This window comes from Scleropages formosus, chromosome 5 (assembly GCF_900964775.1).
Source record: "Scleropages formosus chromosome 5, fSclFor1.1, whole genome shotgun sequence".
Classification (NCBI taxonomy): domain Eukaryota; kingdom Metazoa; phylum Chordata; class Actinopteri; order Osteoglossiformes; family Osteoglossidae; genus Scleropages; species Scleropages formosus.
This window is the reverse complement of record NC_041810.1, coordinates 18,312,749-18,336,203: the sequence shown is the minus strand read 5'-3', so window position 1 is coordinate 18,336,203 and position 23,455 is coordinate 18,312,749. Positions and strand designations below refer to the sequence as shown.

General features: G+C 42.1%; 3 protein-coding genes across 6 annotated transcripts; 2 read left to right on the top strand and 1 right to left on the bottom strand.

The window, feature by feature from the left end:
- The first annotated feature begins 762 nt into the window (after nt 1-762).
- Nucleotides 763-4,005, top strand: LOC108935936 (GTPase IMAP family member 4-like). Its single transcript, XM_018754928.2, has 3 exons — nt 763-1,023; nt 1,660-2,451; nt 3,415-4,005. Exons 1-3 carry the CDS (start codon nt 993-995, stop codon nt 3,789-3,791), a joined length of 1,200 nt encoding a protein of 399 aa, XP_018610444.1. The 5' UTR covers nt 763-992; the 3' UTR covers nt 3,792-4,005.
- A 1,893-nt stretch (nt 4,006-5,898) lies between these two features.
- Nucleotides 5,899-11,680, top strand: LOC108935941 (thioredoxin-related transmembrane protein 2-B-like). The gene is made up of 8 exons (XM_018754938.2): nt 5,899-6,243; nt 6,507-6,567; nt 6,947-7,060; nt 7,273-7,349; nt 8,271-8,377; nt 8,591-8,656; nt 8,791-8,920; nt 9,247-11,680. Exons 1-8 carry the CDS (start codon nt 6,055-6,057, stop codon nt 9,409-9,411), a joined length of 909 nt encoding a protein of 302 aa, XP_018610454.1. The 5' UTR covers nt 5,899-6,054; the 3' UTR covers nt 9,412-11,680.
- On the bottom strand, nt 10,875-22,853 carry LOC108935913 (palmitoyltransferase ZDHHC5-like). Of its 4 annotated transcripts, none has more exons than XM_018754888.2 (11): nt 22,123-22,853; nt 21,243-21,364; nt 20,566-20,723; nt 20,196-20,368; nt 19,999-20,101; nt 17,923-18,014; nt 17,350-17,482; nt 16,857-16,980; nt 16,661-16,767; nt 14,223-15,184; nt 10,875-13,070 (listed from the first exon to the last, which is right to left on the bottom strand). In XM_018754888.2, the coding sequence occupies exons 1-11, from the start codon at nt 22,272-22,274 to the stop codon at nt 12,851-12,853; spliced, it is 2,346 nt and encodes a 781-aa protein (XP_018610404.2). In that variant the 5' UTR covers nt 22,275-22,853; the 3' UTR covers nt 10,875-12,850. The 4 variants fall into 4 exon arrangements, with proteins under 4 accessions (XP_018610404.2, XP_018610407.1, XP_018610406.2 ...); XM_018754891.2 differs by having other exon boundaries at nt 14,223-14,677; XM_018754890.2 differs by having other exon boundaries at nt 12,998-13,070; nt 14,174-15,184.
- Nucleotides 22,854-23,455: the final 602 nt, after the last annotated feature.

Here is a 23,455-nt window from a genome sequence, read left to right as displayed (position 1 = left end):
AATCATGTCCATTGGTGAAATATTAATACAATGCTAATAAACAAAAAAAAATAACACCTTAGTTCTCATTTCAGTGCTTTTCTTACACGTGGTCAACATTTGATGCTGATGTTTTGTTTATTTAAAGATCATGCAGAGACTCCTTATCCCCCCTCAACACACGCACACAGCTCAGTAAAGCAGTTGTGTTTGAACGCAGTTAGTCTAACTCCAGTTGTGTAGCAGACTCGAGCCTCTCAGGAAGATACCACTTAATTTGTGACATGAGGCACTTAACCCTTTTGAAGGATTCGGAAATGAGCGAAAAGGATGACGCTCATTGCGCGCATTCTCCGACGTCCCCTCTCTACATGCGAGCTCAGCCTCACGTTGTATCTACACCGTGTTGCGAAGCTTCTTCTCCCATCTGCTTGATTCATTTGTTTGGGATGCTACCCTCATGTCTGCAAATCCAAACAGCTGTGGGCCTACAGCTGTGCGTTCATTCGGCTGGGAGAAGGTCTGCACTGTCTTCACCACATCATGCGCTGCACCTCAGGAGAAAAGAAGGTCAACCCAAGACCACCAATTTCCTGATGACCGAACACATGAACCTGGACTTTTCACAGCTTCAGAATTTGTGTCTTAAAGTGTATGTGCTTCCACCTGAAAAGTTTCGCCAAAACATGATCATGATCCTTTAAAAGACGTTTTTATTAAAAGAGACGAGCACAACAGGGACATTCGCGAGTGCTATAGCCTATAGGAACGGAGAGACCTGGGGGGAGGCGCCCTCTCCACCTTGCACGTTATCTGTCACGAAAAAAACGAAAGTGAAACACTTCGTGGCGAACTTTGGTCTTACTAACAGTTTTTACTTATAGTCGGGGTCATTCTTCTACACCCAATTCGACGGAAAACCGATTAAACATCCTTTTTACCACGCCGGGAAAGGCGCTCTAGTCTAGTTACTAAATCCAGGAAAACGTTTGGCAGAAGCAAGCAAGAAAAAAATGGCGGCGAATCTCGGAACAAGTTGGCTCGGTGAGACAACAAAAGCCGTTTATATTAATCATATCTTACATTTTTACGTCACATTTTGCTATTTTCTCACAGACTTTATCCTCCCGGTATTTGTTTTACTCCACTGAATACTTTTTGGTAGTATTTGGCTTCCATGTCCTCAGTCAGTGAGAAGTCGTTACGTCACTCTTATCGTCATCGAAGTTTGTCAACTTATTATATTATTTTATATTTATATCACATGACATTATACGACAAAAACTTAATGGGTGTTAATATGGACTTCTTAATTCTGACGAATTTTATGGTATGAAATGGATCGAGGATGAAATGTCACGGAGGAAGGAGTTGTTTATAAATTCGAGTTTATGACTTTTAGTAATATTTTCTAATGAGTCGGTGTATATTTTATTGAGTCCAGTTCCAGCAGCTAAAAACTGTAAAATCTGAGTCTACAATGTTTGAGAAAATCATGGGGAAATGTATTTGGATTTATACCAAGTCCATCACATAACCAGCTGATACTGCAAAACATATGCCTAAAGCAAATTAACTTTATAAACATTACATAAAAATCTACATACATCAATAGACATCCATAGCTGACAACAATATTCGGCACTCAAATGTGAAAATTGTTGTGCTTTTCTCCGACAGGAAGTAAACCACCACATGACCAGGAGCTGAGGATGGTGCTTCTGGGGAAGAAGGGAGCTGGGAAGACTTCCGTAGGAAACATCATTCTCGGCAGAGAGGAATTCAGGAACGAAGGGTTCATGTGTGTAAAGAAAAAAGGTGAAGTTGCTGGACGGTACCTCAAAATAGTGGACACCCCAGGTTGGGACAGAGTTGAGCAGCGCCCGCCAGATCCCATCAGACAGCAGATCATTCGCAGTGTGTCCCTCTGCGAACCAGGACCCCACGCCATCCTCCTCGTCATCCCTGTTGGCAAGTTTCCCGAAAGAGAGAGGAAAACAGTTGTCAAACACATGGACTTCCTGCAAGATAGAGTCTGGAAACACACTTTAGTGCTGTTTGTTTGTGAGGATGAACTAAGGGACACGACCATTGAGGACCATATCCAAAAAAGTGGGAAAGCTCTTGAGAGGCTCCTGGAGCAATGTGAGAACAGGTATCATGTTCTTAACATCTCCTCCAACTCTCGCACCCAAGTCACTGAGCTGCTGAAAAAGATTGAGGAGATTGTGCAAGAGAACTGTGGTGATTTCTATATTCCTCCAGTTTACTATGAGTTAATAGAGAGCAAAATACCAAGAGACTTAAGAGAGGTGAAAGTGATGTATGAGAAAAGAGAAGAGGAGCTAAAACAGACATATAAGAGAAAAACTGCAGACCTAGAGAAGAAATTAGAGTGGGAAAAGAGAGGAAATGAACTTAGGGGAGGATTAAGAAAGCGAAGGAGCAGCTTCGACCTTATTCATCCTAACTGTAAGTGGAAAAAATCTTCTCTATAAAAATGCAAAGTTCTCTTATCTATTTCCAGTAAAACCTGCTCAAAACAAGATCCCGACAATGTGTGTATAACATTCATAGCATGCATGAAAGTAGGCAAAAATAAGTCATAACTGTTTTAAGGTTTAAAAATTTAACAAATGTGGAGTGCAACTCCTAGGAATATAATAATAAAATAAGATTACTAATACAATTAAGATTAATTAAAAATAAGAAAAACTGATTCTATGCAGGGGTTACAGATTTTTTTCCTTAAACATATATGTAACAGAAGTCTGTTCACATTTCTTTTTTCCACATATTATATTTTTTTAAATAAAAGATTCTGTTATCATCAAAAACAAAACCAAGCTGGAAAAACATCAGAACATTTTTTTAATCAATAACTGCTTTCCCAGTGCAGAGTCATGGTGGTCCAATACCTATGACAGAACCATAGGGCACAAAGCAGGGTAGACCCTGGACAGAATGCCAGTCTGTTGCAGGGCAATCACACACACAATGGGTAATTTAATCAGTAATTCACATGAAACCCATATATGAAATGGCTTTGGACTGTAGGAGCAAACAGGAGGACCAAGAGGAAACTCATGCAAACACAGGGAGATCATAGAAATGAAACACCCAGGAACGCATAGTATCAGTGCTACCGGACTGCACCGCCATGCTGTCCATTTTCAGTATTCATAAAATAGCATTACAATATATTGAAAGTTTATAAATTGAAACAAGTCTAAAATTTAAGAATAAACAAAACGTAATTAATTTTCATGATAAACGTTTATATTGATGTATAAACATGTTAATCACTTTGGAGAAAAGCATTGGTTAAATGAATAAATGTAAATGTACTGTGTAGGCTCTCTTGTCTTTAATCAATTATTCAGGATGTTTTCTACAAATACACATCATTTGAATTTCTTTCATTTCATATTTCAGTGGGAGGAACCAGAGGACCTGAAGCACCAGCGAAGACAGCCGAGGAGGAAGAGCAAATGAGGGAAGGGGGACAGAGAGTGGACCTGGAAGTTGTCCGTTTGGGTTACAGGGAAGAGGCCATGAACGTTGTAACACACTACTTCAAGCCAGCGATTGTGGTTATTTCCGCAGTCGTTGGGGCACTAATTGGCTCCATCGGGGGAGCATCCCGGGGGGTGGTTGGTTCAATCCTCGGCATTCCAGTTGGAGTGACTGTTGCGCTTATACTAGCATGGCTGGTCAGGAAAGAGGCCAGAGCAGCAAGAGGAGTCCCTGCTCCACTCTCAGTCCACCCCACAACCCCAACAACCCCAACAAGCCCATCACCACCCTCTTAGACATCACCCTCCTGCTATATATGGATAAATTATTAATTGAATATTCTGTCCTCTCCCTCACTATCCAATTTACCAAAAATTTCACATTTTATGAAACAAATTCCTGTTTTGTCATTTTTATTATGTGCTAATTTTAAGCACTGTACAATTATTTTGGGGAAAAATATTTTTTAAAAGATGATTTATTAGTAGGGGATGCAGTGGCGCAGTGGGTTGGACTACAGTCTTGCTCTCCGGTGGGTCTGGGGTTTGAGTCCCGCTTGGGGTGCCTTGCGACGGACTGGCGTCCCGTCCTGGGTGTGTCCCCTCCCCCTCCGGCCTTACGCCCTGTGTTGCCGGGTAGGCTCCGGTTCCCCGTGACCCCGTATGGGACAAGCGGTTCTGAAAATGTGTGTGTGTGTGTGTGTGTGTGTGATTTATTAGTTTTGATGGTTATAAGTTTTACTGTTTTCAAAAGTAAATTAATCCAACTTACACACTTTTATTTACTCTGTTGTGCATTGCATTGAAGAAAGGTGTTTCCACGTAAATAAATGTAACTACAAGTACAGCGAAAGTCAAAAGTATCAGCAATCATGTTTACAAAAAAATATTCTTTTTGATTTACCCTCTTACTGTAGATACTATGGGGTTGCATATCAAGAAAGCTCAATAAAAACATGAATAAAGGTCAACAGACTGCATGTTTTGTTGCTACTCAAGGTAACACTGTTACCTGGTAGTGGAAAAAATAATGGGTGCCATTAACAAAGGCCTAATCTACCATCAGCATGATTTTAAAGATTTACACTAATACTAGTCATTAAATCCTTATTCAATAAATAAATTCTTTCTTACAAACTTTATTTGAAGTTATCAATAATACACAACTAAAATAATACATTAAAATCCATAATCAAACAAACCCAACACCATTTTCTTACAGTTTGTCAACAAAGTTACTAAACAACCATTACATAAAATATATTGTCAAGACAAAGCCTTTCCCATAACAATCCCTTTCTGGCTTCAAAAAATAACCGACCCATATCTTCCCCACACCAACATACCCAAAAGGACTGTCCCCCAGTAGCAGCTCAACCAAAGTCATCACTATAATACATGCTTCTTTCAAAACACATAAAATACTTCCAAAGTATAACATAAAACTTGATCATACCCCAAAAAACAGACAAAAGAAATGAATACACCACACCAAGCCAGCCTGCTAAGCTCCCCCAGGCTTTGTTTTTCTCAATAGCAGCACGGTCACCCCATCATTTTCCCTAGAGATGCCCCCGGGGGTTGAACACATTATTTATAAATTACCCACAATGCAACTATTTACAATAAACGCATTCCAAGCTCAACCTCGCAGTAACGCGGGTCGTTACATTACTATTATCTCAACCTTTCGTGCTCTCCTTCTTCGGACCCTGAGCGGAAGGAGAGCACGAAAGCGTAAGATAATGGCAATTTTTACTGTTCTGGCTAAACTAAGATGCCACAACAATGTCCACTGAATGGTCAAAGACACATAAACGAGCCTTCGTATGTGTTGGGACTAAGCCTCCAGTCTGCTTACTGAGACTTAGGTCCTTTTGTGCTGCTGTACACATCGACCAGTGACTTGCTGCCTTCTCCGGCTTTATTTAGTCTCTTTTAGAGGCGGTTGTTCTCTCGGCACTCGGCCAGGGCCGGAGCTCACACTTCTAATCTGGGCCTTTTGGCTAAGATCAAAGTGTAGTATCTTCTAAGTGAGCAGTGCAATCTGAGAAGAATGTTCCGTACGCAGCTGTGTAATAACATTCATTACGTGGTCATACTTTCTGGTTGTTGTTACAGTTATTCCGCAGCGAGAGCGGATGAGGCACTAAACGCACAGCTGTCTCCTGGACGGAAAACTTGTCTTTTTTTTCCCCGTTTTCACAGTTTCGCGCTCCTGCGTCACCGCGAAATGCACTGTCGCCTGTAAAGAGTTGATTACGGTAAGTTTTTTCACACACTTCCCTTTTCCGTTACCTTCAACGTGCGGTTGGCAACAGAGTTGTCCAATCACCGCGCTGAGCACCGTACTGGTGACCAATAAAATTTTGCTAGGGGGCGGTACCAAAGGCCGTGGTTCGTCCGTGTTGACCTCCACAGTCTCACAAGTCCCTTTAAAGAACGCACACGCAGACTGGCGGACACACATGCGCGTATCTCTTTACACGCCATTCTTCCACCTATGCGACTCTAGGAGCGCGGCAGCTGTTTACGTCTCTCTCGCTTCACCGTGTAGAAAATGGCGTTGCTCACGACGTTCTTTGCCTTTCTCTATCACTTGCCACGTGTTTACAAGTGGCTCCTGAAGCCGTATTATGTCGCCTCCTTCCTGCTCTCGGTCGCCTTCCTTGTGGTGCGCAAGACGCCGGGCATCTGCGAACACCTGTCATCGCAGCGAGAGGACGGCAACTCCTGTGACTTCGACTGGGTTCGTCTCTCTGAAACACACTTCCAGGGAGAAAGATCTAGAAGGAAACGCTTAGACTGCATTGCGGTTGAGATGTGAGGTTTGATGTGCTGTGGGTTAGCCGTCTCATTCATTCATTGCACTGGTTTTACAGACGGGCAGATCAGATCAGATGAATGAAACACACACACACACACACACTGAACGAATGCCATGCAGCCACTGCGATGCTGAGAGAAGCTACAGTGCATCTGTAATTCTTTTTTTGTGTGTCACTCCCACAGAGGGAGGTGGAAATCCTCATGTTCCTCAGTGCCATCGTCATGATGAAGAATAGGAGGGCCAGTAAGTATTTGCTCGGTGTATTTATTATAACAACATGACTGTTACGCATCAGGTAAGGGCCAGCTGGTGATGTAGTGGTTGAAGCTAGTGCCTTGCATGGAAAAGGCTCGGGTTCCAATCCCATGTCCTGCTGTGGTACTCTTGATCAAGGTACTGTACTGATACAGTAAAAATTACATGTAACATGATTGTATGTCATGTTGGAGAAGAGCATTGGCTAAATGGACTAATGTAGATGCTTTATACTTTACCTACCTATACATGCAGGTGAATATTTACCTGGTTCAGGTTATAGACATAGTACGTACATACCTGAGACTTGCACGGACAAGTGGGGTGCAGACTGGGATACGCTGCTGTTTGTGACTTTGTTTTCCAGTCACTGTGGAGCAACACGTGGGGAACATCTTCCTCTTCAGTAAAGTCGCCAATGTGATCTTGTTCTTCCGACTTGACGTTCGCCTGGGCCTCCTCTACCTCACCTTGTGCATCGGTCAGTGCAGTCATGCGGCTTAATATTTGTGGTGACGGTATTCTCGATCGCTGCTGTCAAACACTCCTGCCGAGGATTGCTGCTGGATCGTGTGTGGTCGTCTGGCCGGAGTCCTCGTTTCCTGAAACGGTGCCTGTGAGCACAAGTGGTGTTGTGGTTTTTTTTTTCTTCCTCCCACCCACATGGTTGCTGCTCTTGTCTCTCTGTTTCAGTATTCCTCATGACATGCAAACCACCTCTCTACATGGGCCCAGAGTACATCAAGTACTTCAGTGACAAGACCATGGATGTGAGTATTACAGAAGAGATACCATAGAATTTCTAGATTTTATTATTTTAGCTTATTTTCTCCAAATTGACATATTTACGTATTCATGGATCTGGGTAATTTATCTGTATTAGAGATAAAAGATAAGATATTTTACTGTCACTGTATGCAATACAATGAAATTCCATGTGGCAACCCCCAGAAAAGCAGCAGCAACAGAAAGAACACTTGAGATAAGTAAATAAATAAGGATTAGACTGAGCTTTGGAGTCCTCGGTTCTTTGCACCCATTGACGGCGGATGTGCGGGAGTAGTGGAGGCGGCTTTGGGCGGGGAGGGTGTGATGGAAGCCGCAGCTCTGGGAAAGAAGCTGTTCCTCAGGCTGTTGGTGCGGGATTTTATTGTCGTGAACCGTTTGCCAGATGGCAGAGGTTCAAACAGGGAGTGACCGGGGTGTGTTGTGTCCTTGATGATACTGGCAGCCTTCTACCTCAGTTGACTAGCATAGGTAGTGTCCAAGTTGGGAAGCTCCATCCCGACAATGCGCTGGGCTGCCTTCGCCACACGACGCAAATCCTTTTACGTGGCGGCTGTGCAGCTGGCATACCGCACAACAGTGCAGTTGGTCAGGATGCTCTCAATGGCGGTCCTGTAGAAATTTATCAGGAGTTTCTTTGGGAGCGGGAGCTGGTTGTTTCTTGAGGAAGAAGTCTTTGTTGGGTGTTTTTGACTGTGTCTTGCTTATGGGTACTATAGTAGGAAGTGGGGCTCAAACCTGGGTCCTTTGAGCGCAAAGTGGTGTAACAGGTTATAAACCAATGGGAGAAAGGTGGCGACATGGCAGAACAGAAAAGTAGTTTCACTGCTTACTGAGTCCCGATCGAATAACGTGATTGATTGTGACCGTTGACGTCGGTTTTGTCGGCTGTGTGCAAATCGCAGGAGGAGCTCGAGAGGGACAGCCGTGTCACGTGGATCGTGGAGTTCTTCGCCAACTGGTCATCCGAGTGCCAGTCCTTCGCCTCTGTCTTCGCTGACCTCTCCCTCAAGTACGCTTTCTCGACTGATGCAGAGCACCACCATCCCATCTGCGGACTCAAAGACGTGTGGTTCAAGGCTAATCTCATTCTTGCACATTACCCAGAGTTCAGTGCTGCGACAGCTCATCGCAGAGTGTTTCCTATCGTCATTTGAGAACACTTGCTGATTTGTATTAGTTGGCCTTTAATAAGGAAAATGTTAACCTCCCTCTCACACATCAGGTACAACTGCGCTGGCCTCAAATTTGGGAAGGTGGATATTGGCCGATATGGAGAGGTGTCAAAAAAGTAAGTTTAATGTTCAGTGTGGCTTTCTACTTAATTTTTGTATTCTCTACCTCTGTAGAATTGGTCCGTGATCCCAGTGGGGTGTAAACCAGCTGCGCTAATGTGTACAATATTCCCTTGCTCCCTCACTCCAGGTACAAGGTTAGTGCCTCTCCCCTCTCCAAGCAGCTCCCCACGCTGGTGCTCTTTCAGGGAGGCAAGGAGGTTATGAGACGCCCACAGATTGATAAGAAGGGCAGAGCCGTGTCCTGGAGCTTCACCGAAGTAAGGAGGAGCTGTATCAGAATGTCATGACTGCACGCTTGCTGATACAGTCTGAACTGCAAATGTCTGCAGATTCTTGTACTGCCTGGGGTTTTTTTTTTTTTTTTTTTTTTAAAAAATCCAGTTTAATGCCTGTGGAAAATCCTGGCATTTATCAGCAATGTTCTAAGTTTCTCAGTACTGCTGGTAGAGGGCTGTTGAAGTGCACAAGCAACTGCAGTAAAAAAAAAAAAAAAAAAAAAGGATTTCTGCATTAATTGACAGATTGTGATATATTTGCATTTGGTAACCTTAGCCATTTCTGCCTATTTTTTTTTTAAAAATAGGAGAACATCATCCGGGAGTTCAACCTCAACGAACTCTATCAGAAAGCCAAGAAACTGTCCAAAGGGAGGGGGGAGAAGGCTGAGGGGTGTCCACCAGTGCCCGATGAGAGCGAAGGGCAGCCAGAGACCCAGGGAGAAGAGGCCGAGAGCAAGAAGGACAAATAAAAAAGCTAAAGATTGCAACATACTTTTCAATAGTGAGATGTTACAGTGGTATGACAGAATTTGGGGTTTAAGGTGAAACATTTTATAGTTAAGGCATAAACCTTTGATTTAAAAATCAGTTTTTATTCAACATGTAATATAGCTTTTGAAAAAAAGATTTAAATTTGTTTTATTCTGTAACTGTGACTCCAAGTGAACTAAATCAGAAGACCATCTCTTAAGTTTCTCCCTCGCCCAGACTCTACAGGACTAGTCATCACATTCTGCTTTTTTGCCTTTTAAGTAGGATTTGGTACAGGGAGGTCCTTTCATTTTTGTATTGCTGGGGAAATGCACAGTGAAGTGTACTTGTACATGAAACTTGTATGTGGAATGTTCTTGAAGATGTGCTCAAATATACTTTTGTCTTTTGTTGCCAGATAAGCGCAGTAGACACTAATGAAGGTATAAATTGCCTGGTGATAGATATGAGCTGGAAGCAACACCAGTCCTTTGTTGTCCTTGTGAGACAAATGTCCAGGCATTTCAGTTCAGCTAGGGGCTAGTTGAACCCAGGACCCTTGGAAGGTAGGCAGGCTGTTCATTTGACATTTTCACTAAATGCTATGTAAAATTCACATGACATCTCCACTGCCCTGTTTTTCCTTACAGAAATATTCTACCTGCCAAGATGTACCAGTTGTGTTCATGTATATGTAGTTTTTGTCACAAGATGTCATTGAATTTAAGCAGTTAACAATGAAAGATGTGTAAACCTAAACTGGGAGTTTCATTTCAAGTGTACAAAGAAGGAAAAGTTATTTAAATGTGATGGAGGAACTATAGTAAATTAAACAAACCCCTGTAATTCCAGTGGTGGTGTGCAGTGACACCAAATCCCTTTAAAAGGCTAAGTAATTAAGGGTTCACTTGGACTGAAAACCACCCTGGCTCACCAGGCCTGAATCTGCTTCCCCTCATTTACAACCAGCCCAAGTAGTGACATGTCCTACTCCCTTGTCAGAAGTACTGTAAGGTTTTACTAGTTTTAGTTCCTTAAATTGCAAAGCAGTGATGCAGGCAGCTACTTGCTGCCATCATCTGCCAATTATTGCATTTGAACAGGTAGTCTTACACCACTGAATCAGCTCTAATATCAGACTTACTGACTCCACAACCATCCTTGTCTGACTGATAGTAAATTGAGCTCCTGGCATGGGTTTGTGTGCCACTGCAGTTTGCTTTCAGATCCACATGAATGTCAGGAAGCTGTCACAGTGAACTGTATTGCAAGAGCCCAGTGTATTTACAATACTAATAAATTGCGTAAGTATGTCTGGCTGTGGGAGCTTTTAATGTAATAAAATTCAAGGGAGCTATGAACTAAAGATGGTCAAGGAACAGGAATAACAGATTCAGGAGATTCATTTCCCTAACCAGCAAATAAAAGGCATTGAGAAAAAACTGCAAGTGACCAGAAAACACACTGTGGTAAAACACCTTTCATATATTAAAACTTTCACTTACACAAGATCAAAACAACTAGATAGCCTAAGGGGGAAACATCCTTGATGCACAGCAGAAGTGTTTCCATAATACATTCCTTTGTTTCACTGTACAACAGTTTAACATCCTTACACAATTATGCTTGTTTATATTTAGCCTAAATTATTTCACTTTTCCAAGGGAATCATGAAGCCTTACATTTTATTTATCATCCAATTGCGGGTGGGGTCACAGTGTAAAATTGACACCACATAATCAGACTGTACACAACTTTATCAGATTAAAAACTTGACATTGTACCACTGCAGAAAAAAAACTTACACCACATACCTGAGCAGGAGCTTCGGTTTTGCCTTGTGGGATACACTTTCTGTAAAATGAATGTGCTACATGACCCCTGTAATGCAGGACATTCCCACTCAAATATTCATGACAGAAATCCACACATAGCAATGATGCACTTGTGTTTATTTCCAAGGATTTATTATGTATGCTCAATCACGCTTGCACTCAGTCTCACTCAATCACACACACATCCAAAAATATATCTTTAAAATACCTACAATTGTCTGGGCCTGAAGATTTTTCTTTGCCGCTGGATGGTTGTCCATCAAAACCTTAAACGTTCACTTGAAAACATGATGCTGTGCATTTAACTAATAATTCAAGTCTCAAGGGTCAATCTGACCGGCTGGTCAGAACACAGACCAAATGCCCAAAGATGATTTGTCAATCATATAAAATGTTTAAAGTCATGATGATTATTTTTAAAAAAAAAAAAAAATTATTTTTTCTTTTAAAACTTGGTATGGATCTTTCATGGGAAAACATTTTGCATCACTTGCAGATTTTCATCCTGTTTGTCCATCTATCACCATTACACAATGCCAGAAAAAGGAATCCTGGCTGAGGAGTGAAACATTGCGAACACCAAAGACAATTTTAAGCCTACAACAGACAAGTTGCATACAATATCCTTGATTTATATTCCACAAAAAATGTATTGTGTGGTTATGCTGCATTTTTTGGCTTAACATGTATTTGTCAGAGAAAATCCCTGATCATCCAGCCATCTTTGGGTGAGAATTCCAGTCAAGCCTCTGGCTACTGAAACTGTCCACTGAAATGAGCAACCAGCCCATTTTGTTTACTCCAAACCCATCAACTGCCTACAAAGTTACTGGTTGTCTTGATCTTGTGGAGACATTCCATAAAAAATAATAAAAAGTGAAACAAAAATATATTTTCCAAGCAATCTAAAGGCCGTCTTGGAAAAATCTAGACAGCTGTTTCTGCCAATTAAGACCAAAAACTATGCCTTTCACCATGATTATTTTGCATCTCTGCAGAAATCTGGTCAGCGGTTAGGATGGCAGTAGATGTCAAGGCAATTACAGTAGTCCACAAGGCCAGCATGAGGGCCCATATAAATGTTCGTGCTGCCGTCGCCACTGTACTTGGTCAGATGCCAAGATAAATTTTTACCCGTGCAGAGATTATATTGTATGAATGACTATTATATCTTAATAAAAAGTATGTATATATTCAATATTTTGAAACAGCCAGCAGTCTCAGACAGAAAAAGTTTACTGCTTTCAGTCCTACGCTGGATGAGCTGACTGACCTTTTCCGCCATTGACTGAGTGTCAGCAAGTCCCTCCTCTTCACATGTTAAAATTCTCACTTGCAGTTCCACATGTGAACCGGCTTATTAAAAATTCTAGGAACAAAGGGTATCTCCTTCCTCTTAATCTCCTTCCCATTACTCTACTTTGCCTTTGAAAGTACAATCAGGAGTCCACTGGGTTTTTTGCAAGTCAGTTTCTTTGTTCAAAGACATATCCATTTATATCCTGTCCTTGTTTGCCAAGTATCTTCTTATGATGTCCTTGTCATCCAGTAGTGAGTGAGGTGACAAATCCATATGCCACCAGCTGAATTGGATACGTCTCACTTATACCGAGATCTCATAGGTGGTCCCTCCCACACCTGTCACCTTCTTTACTGCTCCCCCTGGCTTGTGGGTGGGACTAACTGGAGGAGTGATGTGATTGGCTGGTCCGTGCCTGGAGGAGGGGCTGACTGAATGGGGAGGTGAGGAAGGAGGGAGAGGGGGATGAGAGGATCTCAGGTGTCCATTCATCCGGCTGAAGGACTTCATCTGAATCTCGTCCCTAGCAGTCATGTCAAATAATTGCAGGAGTTGCAGAGATGGGAGAAACGGGGGAAAATGAAAATGGATATATGGAGGGAAAGAGGGGCAGACAAGGGAAACAACAAAGTAAGAATTACAGAAAAATTATCAAACGGGAAAAATGTTCATTGTAAAAACAATTACAAAACCATTTACAAAAAGATCAACTAGTAAACATGCAAGTAGAAACCTTTACATATAAGCAGTAATGTGTTTTAAGGTTTTAGAACGGAGCATGCTCCTATGAAAACCACAAACAAAAAAAAACAGGGTGAAATGGTGCGAACCTAAAACAAGTTTGCCTTTATCTCCAGGAGACAACTGCTGTGATTAATAAATTTAAGGACCTGTACAGGTTAACCAGTCCAAAGAGCTGTAGCTAGAAGAAATCCAACATATACAACACCGAGGGCTGCAGGTACTGGATTACGTTTTCCTGCAGAAACTTGTCTTTGCTGGAGTTATTCCTTGCAGTGCGAAGCCACTGGACTACACTGTCATACATAAAGAAAACTTGTTCGACAACCAGCCTTCAAGTTCAATATGTATGCAAATTAAGACAATCTGTCACATCCTCATTAAAAATGGGAGTCCTGGATTTCCATCTGATATTTCTGGGTAATGCGATTTCAGAAGAATTACAATAGAGGGGGGGGAAAAAAGGAAAAAAAAAAAAAAAAAAACACTAAAATCCTGGAATTTTCTGGCAGGTCCAGAATCAGAATGCCAGCAATAAAAGCAGTTAACGATAAATTAAAATGCAAGCTGCAAAGTAGCATAAAAGAATAAATTAAGAAAATGTTAAAGTGTTAACTTTCTATGAAAAAACAGACTCAAGAAAATGCTGAATCCTTGATGTTTCCCCTCTTACTGGTTAAATAAAGCTGATACAATTCAGTGTAATGTGAGGAACGTGAGCCAAAAGTTAAAAGCAAATCAGTGACAGCCACCAACCCCCATTCAAAAGGTTCATACACATAACATGAAAAGCACGAGAGCCACACAGCAGGGAGGGTGGGGGTATGTACATCAGCAGCAATGGTGATAACAGTCAAAGAGAAGAGAAAAGGAGGAAACACTCACAGAAAAGCAGGGAGGAGAAGAGGCTGAGGCTGCAGAGAGCAGTACTCACTTTGGAGCCTGAATCCCACCACCGCTGCCAGCACCTCCCCCAGAGGCCTTCTTGCCCCTGGGGTGCGGCCCCTCTGGACACACAGCAGAACCCTCCGGTGGCCGCGAACGGTACTGCAGTTCGGTGGCAGCGCTAGTGTAGGAGAGCGATTTGCCTAAAGGGGGGTGCGAAGAACCGGCAGGGACAGCAGACGGAGACACAGGGGTCTGCGGAGCATCCGGGGATCCCAGGGAGCGAGCGCGATAGGAAAAAGGCTGCGAGTCAGACAGGAGAGGGGGGCGGGAGAAGCGGGGGGGCCGAGAATGTTGCTGAGGCATCTGGTGGGAGTCCGGCAGCAAGTGCTCCCTCTCTCTCTCCACAGGGGGCGGACTGGAGGCACGCACGTAGGACTTTTGGGGGGAAGTAAGGAGGGCGGCGGAGGCCTGGTGCAACTCAGACTCGCGCTGGTGGGCGATCTGTGCAGACAGGAAGGGAGAACTGTAACCCAGCACCTGTGGGGGGGCGCTTGGTGGGTGGGGGTGCGGGGGGGACAGCTCAGGGGCAGCTGACTCAAATTCTGGGCTCTCAGAGGGAGTCAGGAGGCTGTCGTAAGATAGGCTCCCATTGCGAGGTGTCTGATTGGCCAGGCTTTTGTAACTGGTGGAGGTTGTGCCCTCCGAGTGTAGTGTGCCTAGTGCATTGTGGGCTGTGTGGGTAGACCGCAGGCTGGAGGAACGCGAGGCCCCACCTGATAATACCATGGGGTCCGTGAAGGAGGGATAGGAGCGCCCCCCCAGGGAGTAGCCAGAAATTCCAGAGCTGGGAACACTGCTCATCCCCCCGGAGCCTCCACCACCCCTCTCCCTGTCCCCCCGCTCCCGCTGCCCCTCCCTCCCATCCAGGCTGGGCTCGGAGCGGTAGCTGGGCTGCTGGCTCGACTGTAGGATGGATGGGGGCTCCTTCAGACTGTCCCCTCGAATCATCTGGGGGCGCATTGGGAATATTGGGAGAGTATTACAATAACGGGGAACAGGTGTTAGGTTTGGGGAAAGGGAATTGGGTGGAGGAGGGAGGGAGTAAGAAAAGAAAAATATTTATTTCTAATTATTGCTAACAAAAATGTATTTAAAGTAGACTAACTACAAGAGTAAAAGTATACACAACAATGTGTGTAATCCCTGTATGTAATGACAGAGGAGTGTTAAAAACACACAAACACACAGAAAGCACCACACAGAAAGAAGTTAACTCAGAGATGACATGAGCCCACTGGAGCAGAGGAAACTCAGAGACATGTGGACAGCACCACATGAAGGAGGGGTTGGGGGGGCATATGGCATCCTCCCACATTAAAAGGCTCATCACACACCTCTCACGCTAATATCGCATCACAGCTGAATAGTTTGAGGAATCCACCAAGCATAAAACACAATCTCAAACCTACACTGTTTCACACTTGACATTGATCTCTATCTTACAACAACTGAAACCTATTCATCATAACACACATACAAATAGCAACATTTTAAAATATTACTTTAAAAGACATTCATTTTACTTTGTGAATTTTAATGGAATAAGTAGTAAAATGACTTAAATGAAATAAAATTAACAGTGAAGGAAAAAAGATACAAGACCACACAACCACAAAGACATAAATGATTGCAGCTTTAACTTACTTATCAACAGACTGCCACTGATTGATCGAGGAAACAAGGAAAATAAGGGAATGACAATTATGGAAAAAAGAAAAAAAACCTGAAAAATTAATACTGAAAAAATGTTAACTATCTCATATTATATACAAAAAGTTACAAGAACAATTTCAACAAAATCAGTCTGAAATCCAGAATTCAGGTGTCAATCTTATATGCCCTAATCTTTGAATTAAAAAAAAAAAATTTAAATATTAGAATGGAAAGGGTTGCTTGCCTTCAGTTGTGTGTTTACAAAAAGACAGTGGCACGTGGCACAAACGTGCTAAATGCATGTGGCTGGGATTAAATGTATTTGCTACAAGTGTTCAATCACCATTGTAAAACTAGGACAATGAAACTGAATCCCCAAAACACCCCCAAGTAGTACAACGTTAACACAAAGTGCATCTCTGAAAATCTACCCTTTATGACCCGAGGACCATTTTTATTTCCACTCCTGAGCTGCAGTTCAATTGAGGGCTGCTGAAAGTACACGGCTGTAGCATGGATGTAAAGCTGCAGAAAGTGGCATGAGGGGAATCATTCTGGTGCTACAGCCAGGCACACATGCTAAGATGGCAAATTATGAAATATGCAAGTCCAATTTTTATGGTCAAAACCACAAATGAGAGAATTGTAAAATGCAAAGATATGTGTGGGAAACTGGGGACCTCCAATCCCTTTTTGAAAATGGAATGGCAATGGGAGTTGTGCCCATGTGATGACCACATTCATATTCCGCCCCCTTGAAGTGTGTGTTACCTTGTTAGAGTGGGTCAGAGCCGTGTGGTTCTTCCCTGGACTGCTGTAGGATGGTCTGTACTTGTACATGGTGGGCGTAGGGGGAGCTTCACTCAGCAGGCTGCTCTCTGCAGACAACAGGGGACATGTTCTCTTGTTCTCTATGTACTGAACAACACCGCAGGGCAGGTCAGGCTTTTGAGCAACAGACATTTACCCTCTGTGGGCCCAAGGGACATCTGCCCTCTGTTCAGACCGGGGTATCTCAGTTCAGGCTTGGGAGGGGGAGGAGGCTCAGCATCTGCAGACTGGCTCTCCATCATGTCCAGACTGCTCTTTGACTGAGTAAGAGGGAGGGAGGTGTGTGTCAGAGAATGTTTTAAAAGGAATGTGTGAGAGGAGAGCGCAGTGCACTGTCAAGCTGCCACACATGAACCAAGTAAACATTAAGTCTACAGCTTGCTACAGGACAAACATACATAGTCAACTGGCAATTTACAATTCAGAGGCACTGAGTATAGGGTACAGAGTAACTGGATACTGCAGATACACATTACAGCACAGAAGTAGAAAATTAAGGATACAGCATGTGTAAGACCAAGAGATCACACAATATAATGAAGAAGCAAACCACCCAAAAAACTGGCAGTCAACAATAATAAAGGCTCAATACTTGAGAATGGGCGGCTAGCATTTTTTGGGAAGCATACCCGTGAGCTGTGCCGGTCTGCCTGGATGCCATTATCCAGCACCTTGCCTCCCATCTGGGTGTCAGAAAGCTGAGGCCTTAGGAAGGGTGGCTGGACTACTACTGTTTGAGGTTTCCTCCACCGGCCCACGTACCTGTGAGAGGCCACAACAATGCATAAATGCAGCCTTTCGTAAGCATCCAGAAACAAGAAAAATTAGATTTAAAATTTATTCATTTAGCTGACACTTTTCGCATCAATGTTAAGGTTACAATTATTAGACTTACAACTATTTACCCATTCATACAGGTGGGTTATTTTTTTTTTTTTTTAACTGGAGCAATATAGGGTAAGCACCTTGCTCAAGGGTACTAGAACTGGGGGGGGGGGAATCAAACCTGTAACCTTTTGATCCAGAAGCAGTAGCTCTAACCACTACGCTACCGGCTGTTTTTTAAATGTTAGATTTAAACAGATAAAAACATACAGAATGAGGGGAGGGGAAAATGCTGATGAAAAACAACAAAAAAAAAAAAAACCCCATGAAAGAGGTCACAAAAACATAGTGAAAGGGAAAGAGACAGATAAACAAACCTGGGTGCCTGTGAGCTACATAGCACGTGCGTAACATTCCTCCAACAGCCATTGGTGAAGGGGTTTACTCCTCCCCTGAACTTCCCCGTCACCTGTAAGGAGATGCACACAGGACAGAGGGAGAGACAAAGACAATGACAAACAGAACTAGCAAAGGAGTAGTGACAGGAAAAAAGTTCTAAGAATACTCTATTACAAGGTATATATTTATCAAGGAGGGGTTTTTTTTTCTTTTTTTTTTTTTTTTTTAGGGAGAACGGGGGCTGACAATTTTTGCTGAGATCATGAAATGTCTAGGGTTAAACCTCTATAACAACCTGAAAGACAGAGCACTGACCCGAATGACAGTCCTGCTAGAAAACTGAATATAACAGACCGACAGTCTCAGCAATAAGTATTTTTATTTTTAAATGTTTACTGAAGCAATATTAAGTATTAAGTTTTTCTTGCAAATGCTAACAATGGATTATTGTACATAATATTTTCTGGCAACACAGCTGCAAAAACAGATCCCCTCTACGGTATTACTGCTTCTGTAAAATGGTTACACAATTTGTATGAATACAGGATTATACAAATAAGTATTTAAAAAGTGTTTACTTCTTTCACCAAATGGCCCAGAAACACTTCACTGCTACAAATAATGCACATTAATTGTAGCTCCTGGTATTGTGAAGTTGATTGAGTACAACAAAACAATCCACATTTTATCAGACTGCAGTCACCAGTGTCATCTTTTATGCTGCTGTGTGTTGGGGGGAATCATCTCTATTCGTGAGACCCACAGACTCAACAGGCTTCAGAAAAAGCAGTTTCCGTCACTGGTCTCACCTGACTTGGTGGAGACATTGGCAGAGGTCAGAATGTGGAGGAAGTTATTGTCCACCGGTACAATAGCCCACAGTGCGCCACAACATGATCGACATGAGCTCCTTTAGTCACAGGACTGTTCAGTTATGTGGCACAAAGAGGTGGTCTGGGGTGTTGTTTTTATCAACAGCCATCTGCCTCCATAATGCTAGTCAAGTTCCTGTTAGCTCCTCACCTCAGTGAAGCAGGGGTGCACTAAGAGTCACTGCACCCGTTTTAATCATTCTCATGTTTCTTCTAGTATATCTAACTTGTAAAAGTTGTCATTTTTGTTATTCTTTTTTTGGTAAAACTGCACTTTGTTATTTGTCTGTTAAGTGCTATTTTGAGCTGCTGTGTGAGTTTTCCTGCAGGGATTAGTGATTGATTAAAGTATTATTCAATTGTAATATTTAAATCCACTTAGGTAGCAAATAAACTAGTGTTAAATAAAAAATTCAGTCTGGCTATTTAAGTAACTAACCATTGCTTATTCAGATAACATTATCAGTCTTCATACCAGACACAGTATTTCATTAATTAATGTCAGTGTCAATTCAACACAGGTAGTAAGGGATTTCCAGAACCAGTGAAGACAATGCAAACTGACACGAGACAACAGGAACAAAAGCAAGTTTCAGAACGTTTGTTATACACACCAAAATGCAAAAATGCACCTAAAGCGCACGAAAATTAGTTATTTTTATATTATAGCTACCATTGCAGGAACACATTAGAAGTTGTGGTATCATAAGCTGAGATTTTACTGATGCCAAAAGTATGACATTTCAAGTTGGTACTTATCTGTTCTAAAATTTACAACTACCCAAGTACTTTAAAAGAAAATGTAATTTAATTAGTTTTAAGAATTAAAACTTCATGGCACAGAAAATATAGTAAAAATGTTGAAGATACATTTTTGTAAGTGATAAAGGTATAAGCTTGTATTTTTACCTTGGTGGAAAGTTTAGTTGCACTCTTACTACTACCTGGTCACTTATATACTTTTACCCTTTACCATACCAATTCACCATCAGCTTTTTACTACAGAGTGTTTCTATTGCTATAGTTCCACTGCTTCTTCAGCTGTGCCCTCTATCACTGGAAAACTTCTTTCTCTAAGAACTCAGATTAATCCCTCTATCACTAGCACAGGAAACTGGTTCCTTCAAACACATATTCAAAAACAGACAAACTCAGACAGAAAAAAAATTCACAGGGACAGACCTGTTCATTTGTTGTGCGGCCTCGTGCTACCAACACGATGTGGAAACCAGTAAGGCCAGCTACCGGAATAAAGAAGAGGCCAGCAACACACATCACTGCCATACTAAGGAGAGGCAGTCAAGGACTGAACAGACAGACAAACTTTGCAGGCAGGCAGACGAGTGGCAAGTGGAAATCCGAGAGGTTTATAAGGATACGTCACAGCAGAATGCACATGGTCCAGCTTCTGCTTGTGGTACAGGATGAACAGCAGCCCAAAGCCAAATACAGCCATAATATGAGCCGTCAGGGACAACAGGAACAGAAAGAAGTAGCGGTAGTTCCGCCTCCCAATGCAGTTGTTCACCCAGGGGCAATGGTGGTCAAAATCCTAAAGACAAAAAATATATAAATTTATAATAAAAAAAAAAGTGAATACACATGCGTATGTGTGTCTTTCTAAGAGGCAAACATTTGAAGTCAAATACTTTGAATATAGCACTGTATTAAACATGACTGTTGGAACACATTCAGGCAAATATCTATGTAAGCAGCTGTAAACAGACATGTGACAATTCAGGCACGCACCTCCACACAGTTGTCACACACAGAGCAGTGCGAACAGCGTGGTGGCCTGTAGAAACGACAGGTAGCACACCACTTCATGCGCACTTGAATGCCCCGGATTTCCACAGTTTTGTAGAGCGGTGCGCGGAAATCATCCTCTTTGTCCTCGTCTTCTTCCGCTGGAGGAAAGCAACAGCATAGTCATGTGGTCACTGTAGTATAGCAACAGTTTTCTAAAGTTTTGATTCCACACAACTGAAAAATTATTTCAAAGGTAGGAAGTGAAGTTTAATGTGAGTCATGCAATGTTCAGTCAAAATCAAAATTAAGAGCTCAGCTGGAAAAAGCCAACACGTGGTGCAAACTGAGGACTAGGAGTGGAGATCAGTGCCCTAATGCTCTCTGATTCTGAAAAACATAACAGTTGCTGCAATAGTAACAAACAAGGTTTTTTTTTTTTTTTTAAAAAGTTAGGTTATATTTTGACACTTGCCTTCAGACAAGCAGTGAAGTTTTACATTTTGCTTACAAATTTTATTCAGTCTAAATTCGATGTGGCTGGTTTTATCAAAAATAGGTTTCTTAATTTTTTCAGTTGGACTTACTTTTGTTTACTGGACACATGGACAAGACAGAAGTACAAAAGACATGCATCAACAGCGTAGGAACGTAAGTGGGGCAAGTGCACTACTCCGTACCTCTTGGGAATATTCCTGGGTCCATGAACGTGGCCATGCAGAAGTTGGCAAGGACAAAGAGGAAGACCACACCATTATAAACTGGTATGGCCATGGAGAACTGCTCAGAAAGCCAGGGGCATCTAGGGAGGGGGCAGAGAGAGAAGGGGCAAAGGGTTAGCACAGTAACCTGTGACCCAGTTGGATAAACAATTCTAATCCATTTACACAAATATCACATTAAGCAAAGTGGAAGGCATTGAAATGAACTGGCTACGGCTATCATGTATCTCAGTGCTTCAGTGTCAATCTGTTACAAACCCAAAAAACTGCATAGCTAAAGCTAAAGAAGTGCTCCACAAAAACCATAAAATCTGAAAAAAGTATGAAAAGAGAGAAGGAACGTTGTCAAATCAGTTCATATAATTGTCTTATTTGCATGTGTTCCATAAGAAAAAAAAAGACTAAAAATCATCAAGTTCCCAACACAAAAAACCCAATGGGGAAAAAAAATGGTCATACAACCACGATGCACAGCAACAACAGGAGGAAAGGTTATTCTCTTTGTCTAAGGGGTGGCAGATGTTGCCCTAGTTTCTCAGTTCATAATCTGACTGATAATAAACGCATGAAGCACAGACAGCAAAACAAAGGGAACTACAGAATTAGCAACCAGTTGACTGTCTGCCAAGTAAATACAACAAGAGCATCTGTGAAGAAGCAAGGTCAGGGACATCATTCTGAGTGTCATACAACAATCTTCTAAAAAAATCTCACATCTACAAAACAATCAGGTGGTCAATGTGTGTTTACAGGTAAATTAAACCAAGGGGGAAAATGACATGTGTCCAAACTGTGTGTCAAAGAGAACATTGTTTACTATATGTGGACGGTTACTCACGTGAAACAGAAGAAGAGTGTGGTGGCGCCTACCAGAAAGGCGGTTGCTGCTGACACAGGGATGTACCGGCTGGGTCTCAGCGGGCGGGACGGAGAAGATGTGGGAGGTGATGAGGGGCCGCCAACACCCCCACTTTTATCAACACTTGGCATTGCTAGTGAGGCAAGCGCACACCAAGATAGTGCCGAAAAAAATACAGCAGATGTTGGGGTGTAAGGGTGGGATGGGGGGATCAAGTATTAGGGTTATTAAGGGGTAGGGGGCAGGGAAACCTATAAAAAAAAGATTAAGAGTGGGGGGATGAGGGATTATGACAATGTCTAGGGTTGGGGTGATCTGGAGAGGGGTCAGAGAGAAAAAAGGTCCTTTCGTCTTCTCACAGGATGGAGTGAGGACCACAGCACCGGCATTTTAGTGATGGGGGGGTAGAAAAAGCAATGGGGATGGACTGCATTTGCAAAGGCTTTGTTATGGGCTGGAATATATGACTAAAATACCAGAACTTTCTATCAGTCTCAGAGAAAATAAATATCAATGTGAAAAACTGCAAAATATAAATGGCACAGCTCAAGTCCTAAATGTTTTGGTTATGTCAATATGATGTTTTAAATTTTAGTTTTAACTTTATAGTAGATTAACTGGGACCAGACAAGTGCAAGCATCAAAGAATATAAATGAGAAATAAAAAGCAAATCTTTTATAACAAAATATGTGTTGTGTATGTGTTTATACAAATTAATGTTTTAAATAAAAAATATTGATATAAAAATAAGGGTTTTTTTGGAAAAATACTTTTTGGAATTATACGTATTATGGCTTTTTTTTTTTAAAAATTGGTGCAGTTAAAATAAAACCCACTGGAAAATGGTGCATTTGTGCAAATCTTAATTTCAGAGGTGACTCAATGAAATAAGGGTACAATGACACTTACAAATGTGCATACCGTTATGGATTACACCATTACATATGGTGGACCTCTTAAAAACTCACTGATCACAGAAATGCATCTTCTTCCTTAAAACTTTGGGGAATATATCCAAGCAGGTGAACTAAATACTAACTACCCACTTCACAACTTGTGCAAATTCTCCAAAGTAAAACAATTTTTTGTGCAGGCTTCATAGGCCCAAATGGGCATGGGGAGACAGTGTTCCTCAGAGTGAATTCACTTATCCTCAGCAATCATAGGCCCTCTAGCTTTCCACATGGCTTCAACTGAACAGACCTAATAGAATCCCAAAAAATAGGATACTGCACACAGCAGCCATTCAAAGACCAGAGGAACAGACCACAGATCCTGCAGAGCAAGGTTCTTCAAAACACAGCCATTAAA

What these genes read in the sequence shown, in the direction of transcription:
- LOC108935936 (XM_018754928.2), top strand. Translation starts at nt 993, where the DNA reads ATGGCGGCGAATCTCGGAACAAGTTGGCTCG. An exon ending in TCTCGGAACAAGTTGGCTCG is followed by an intron (nt 1,024 to 1,659) that starts GTGAGACAACAA and finishes TTTCTCCGACAG; the next exon opens with GAAGTAAACCACCACATGAC. An exon ending in CGACCTTATTCATCCTAACT is followed by an intron (nt 2,452 to 3,414) that starts GTAAGTGGAAAA and finishes TTCATATTTCAG; the next exon opens with TGGGAGGAACCAGAGGACCT.
- LOC108935941 (XM_018754938.2), top strand. Translation starts at nt 6,055, where the DNA reads ATGGCGTTGCTCACGACGTTCTTTGCCTTTCTCTATCACTTGCCACGT. An exon ending in CTACCTCACCTTGTGCATCG is followed by an intron (nt 7,061 to 7,272) that starts GTCAGTGCAGTC and finishes TCTCTGTTTCAG; the next exon opens with TATTCCTCATGACATGCAAA. An exon ending in TGTCCTGGAGCTTCACCGAA is followed by an intron (nt 8,921 to 9,246) that starts GTAAGGAGGAGC and finishes TTTTAAAAATAG; the next exon opens with GAGAACATCATCCGGGAGTT.
- LOC108935913 (XM_018754888.2), bottom strand. Translation starts at nt 22,274, where the DNA reads ATGCCAAGTGTTGATAAAAGTGGGGGTGTTGGCGGCCCCTCATCACCT. An exon ending in CCCAGGAATATTCCCAAGAG is followed by an intron (nt 20,724 to 21,242) that starts GTACGGAGTAGT and finishes GCTTTCCTCCAG; the next exon opens with CGGAAGAAGACGAGGACAAA. An exon ending in CTCTGACCCACTCTAACAAG is followed by an intron (nt 15,185 to 16,660) that starts GTAACACACACT and finishes ATGCGCCCCCAG; the next exon opens with ATGATTCGAGGGGACAGTCT.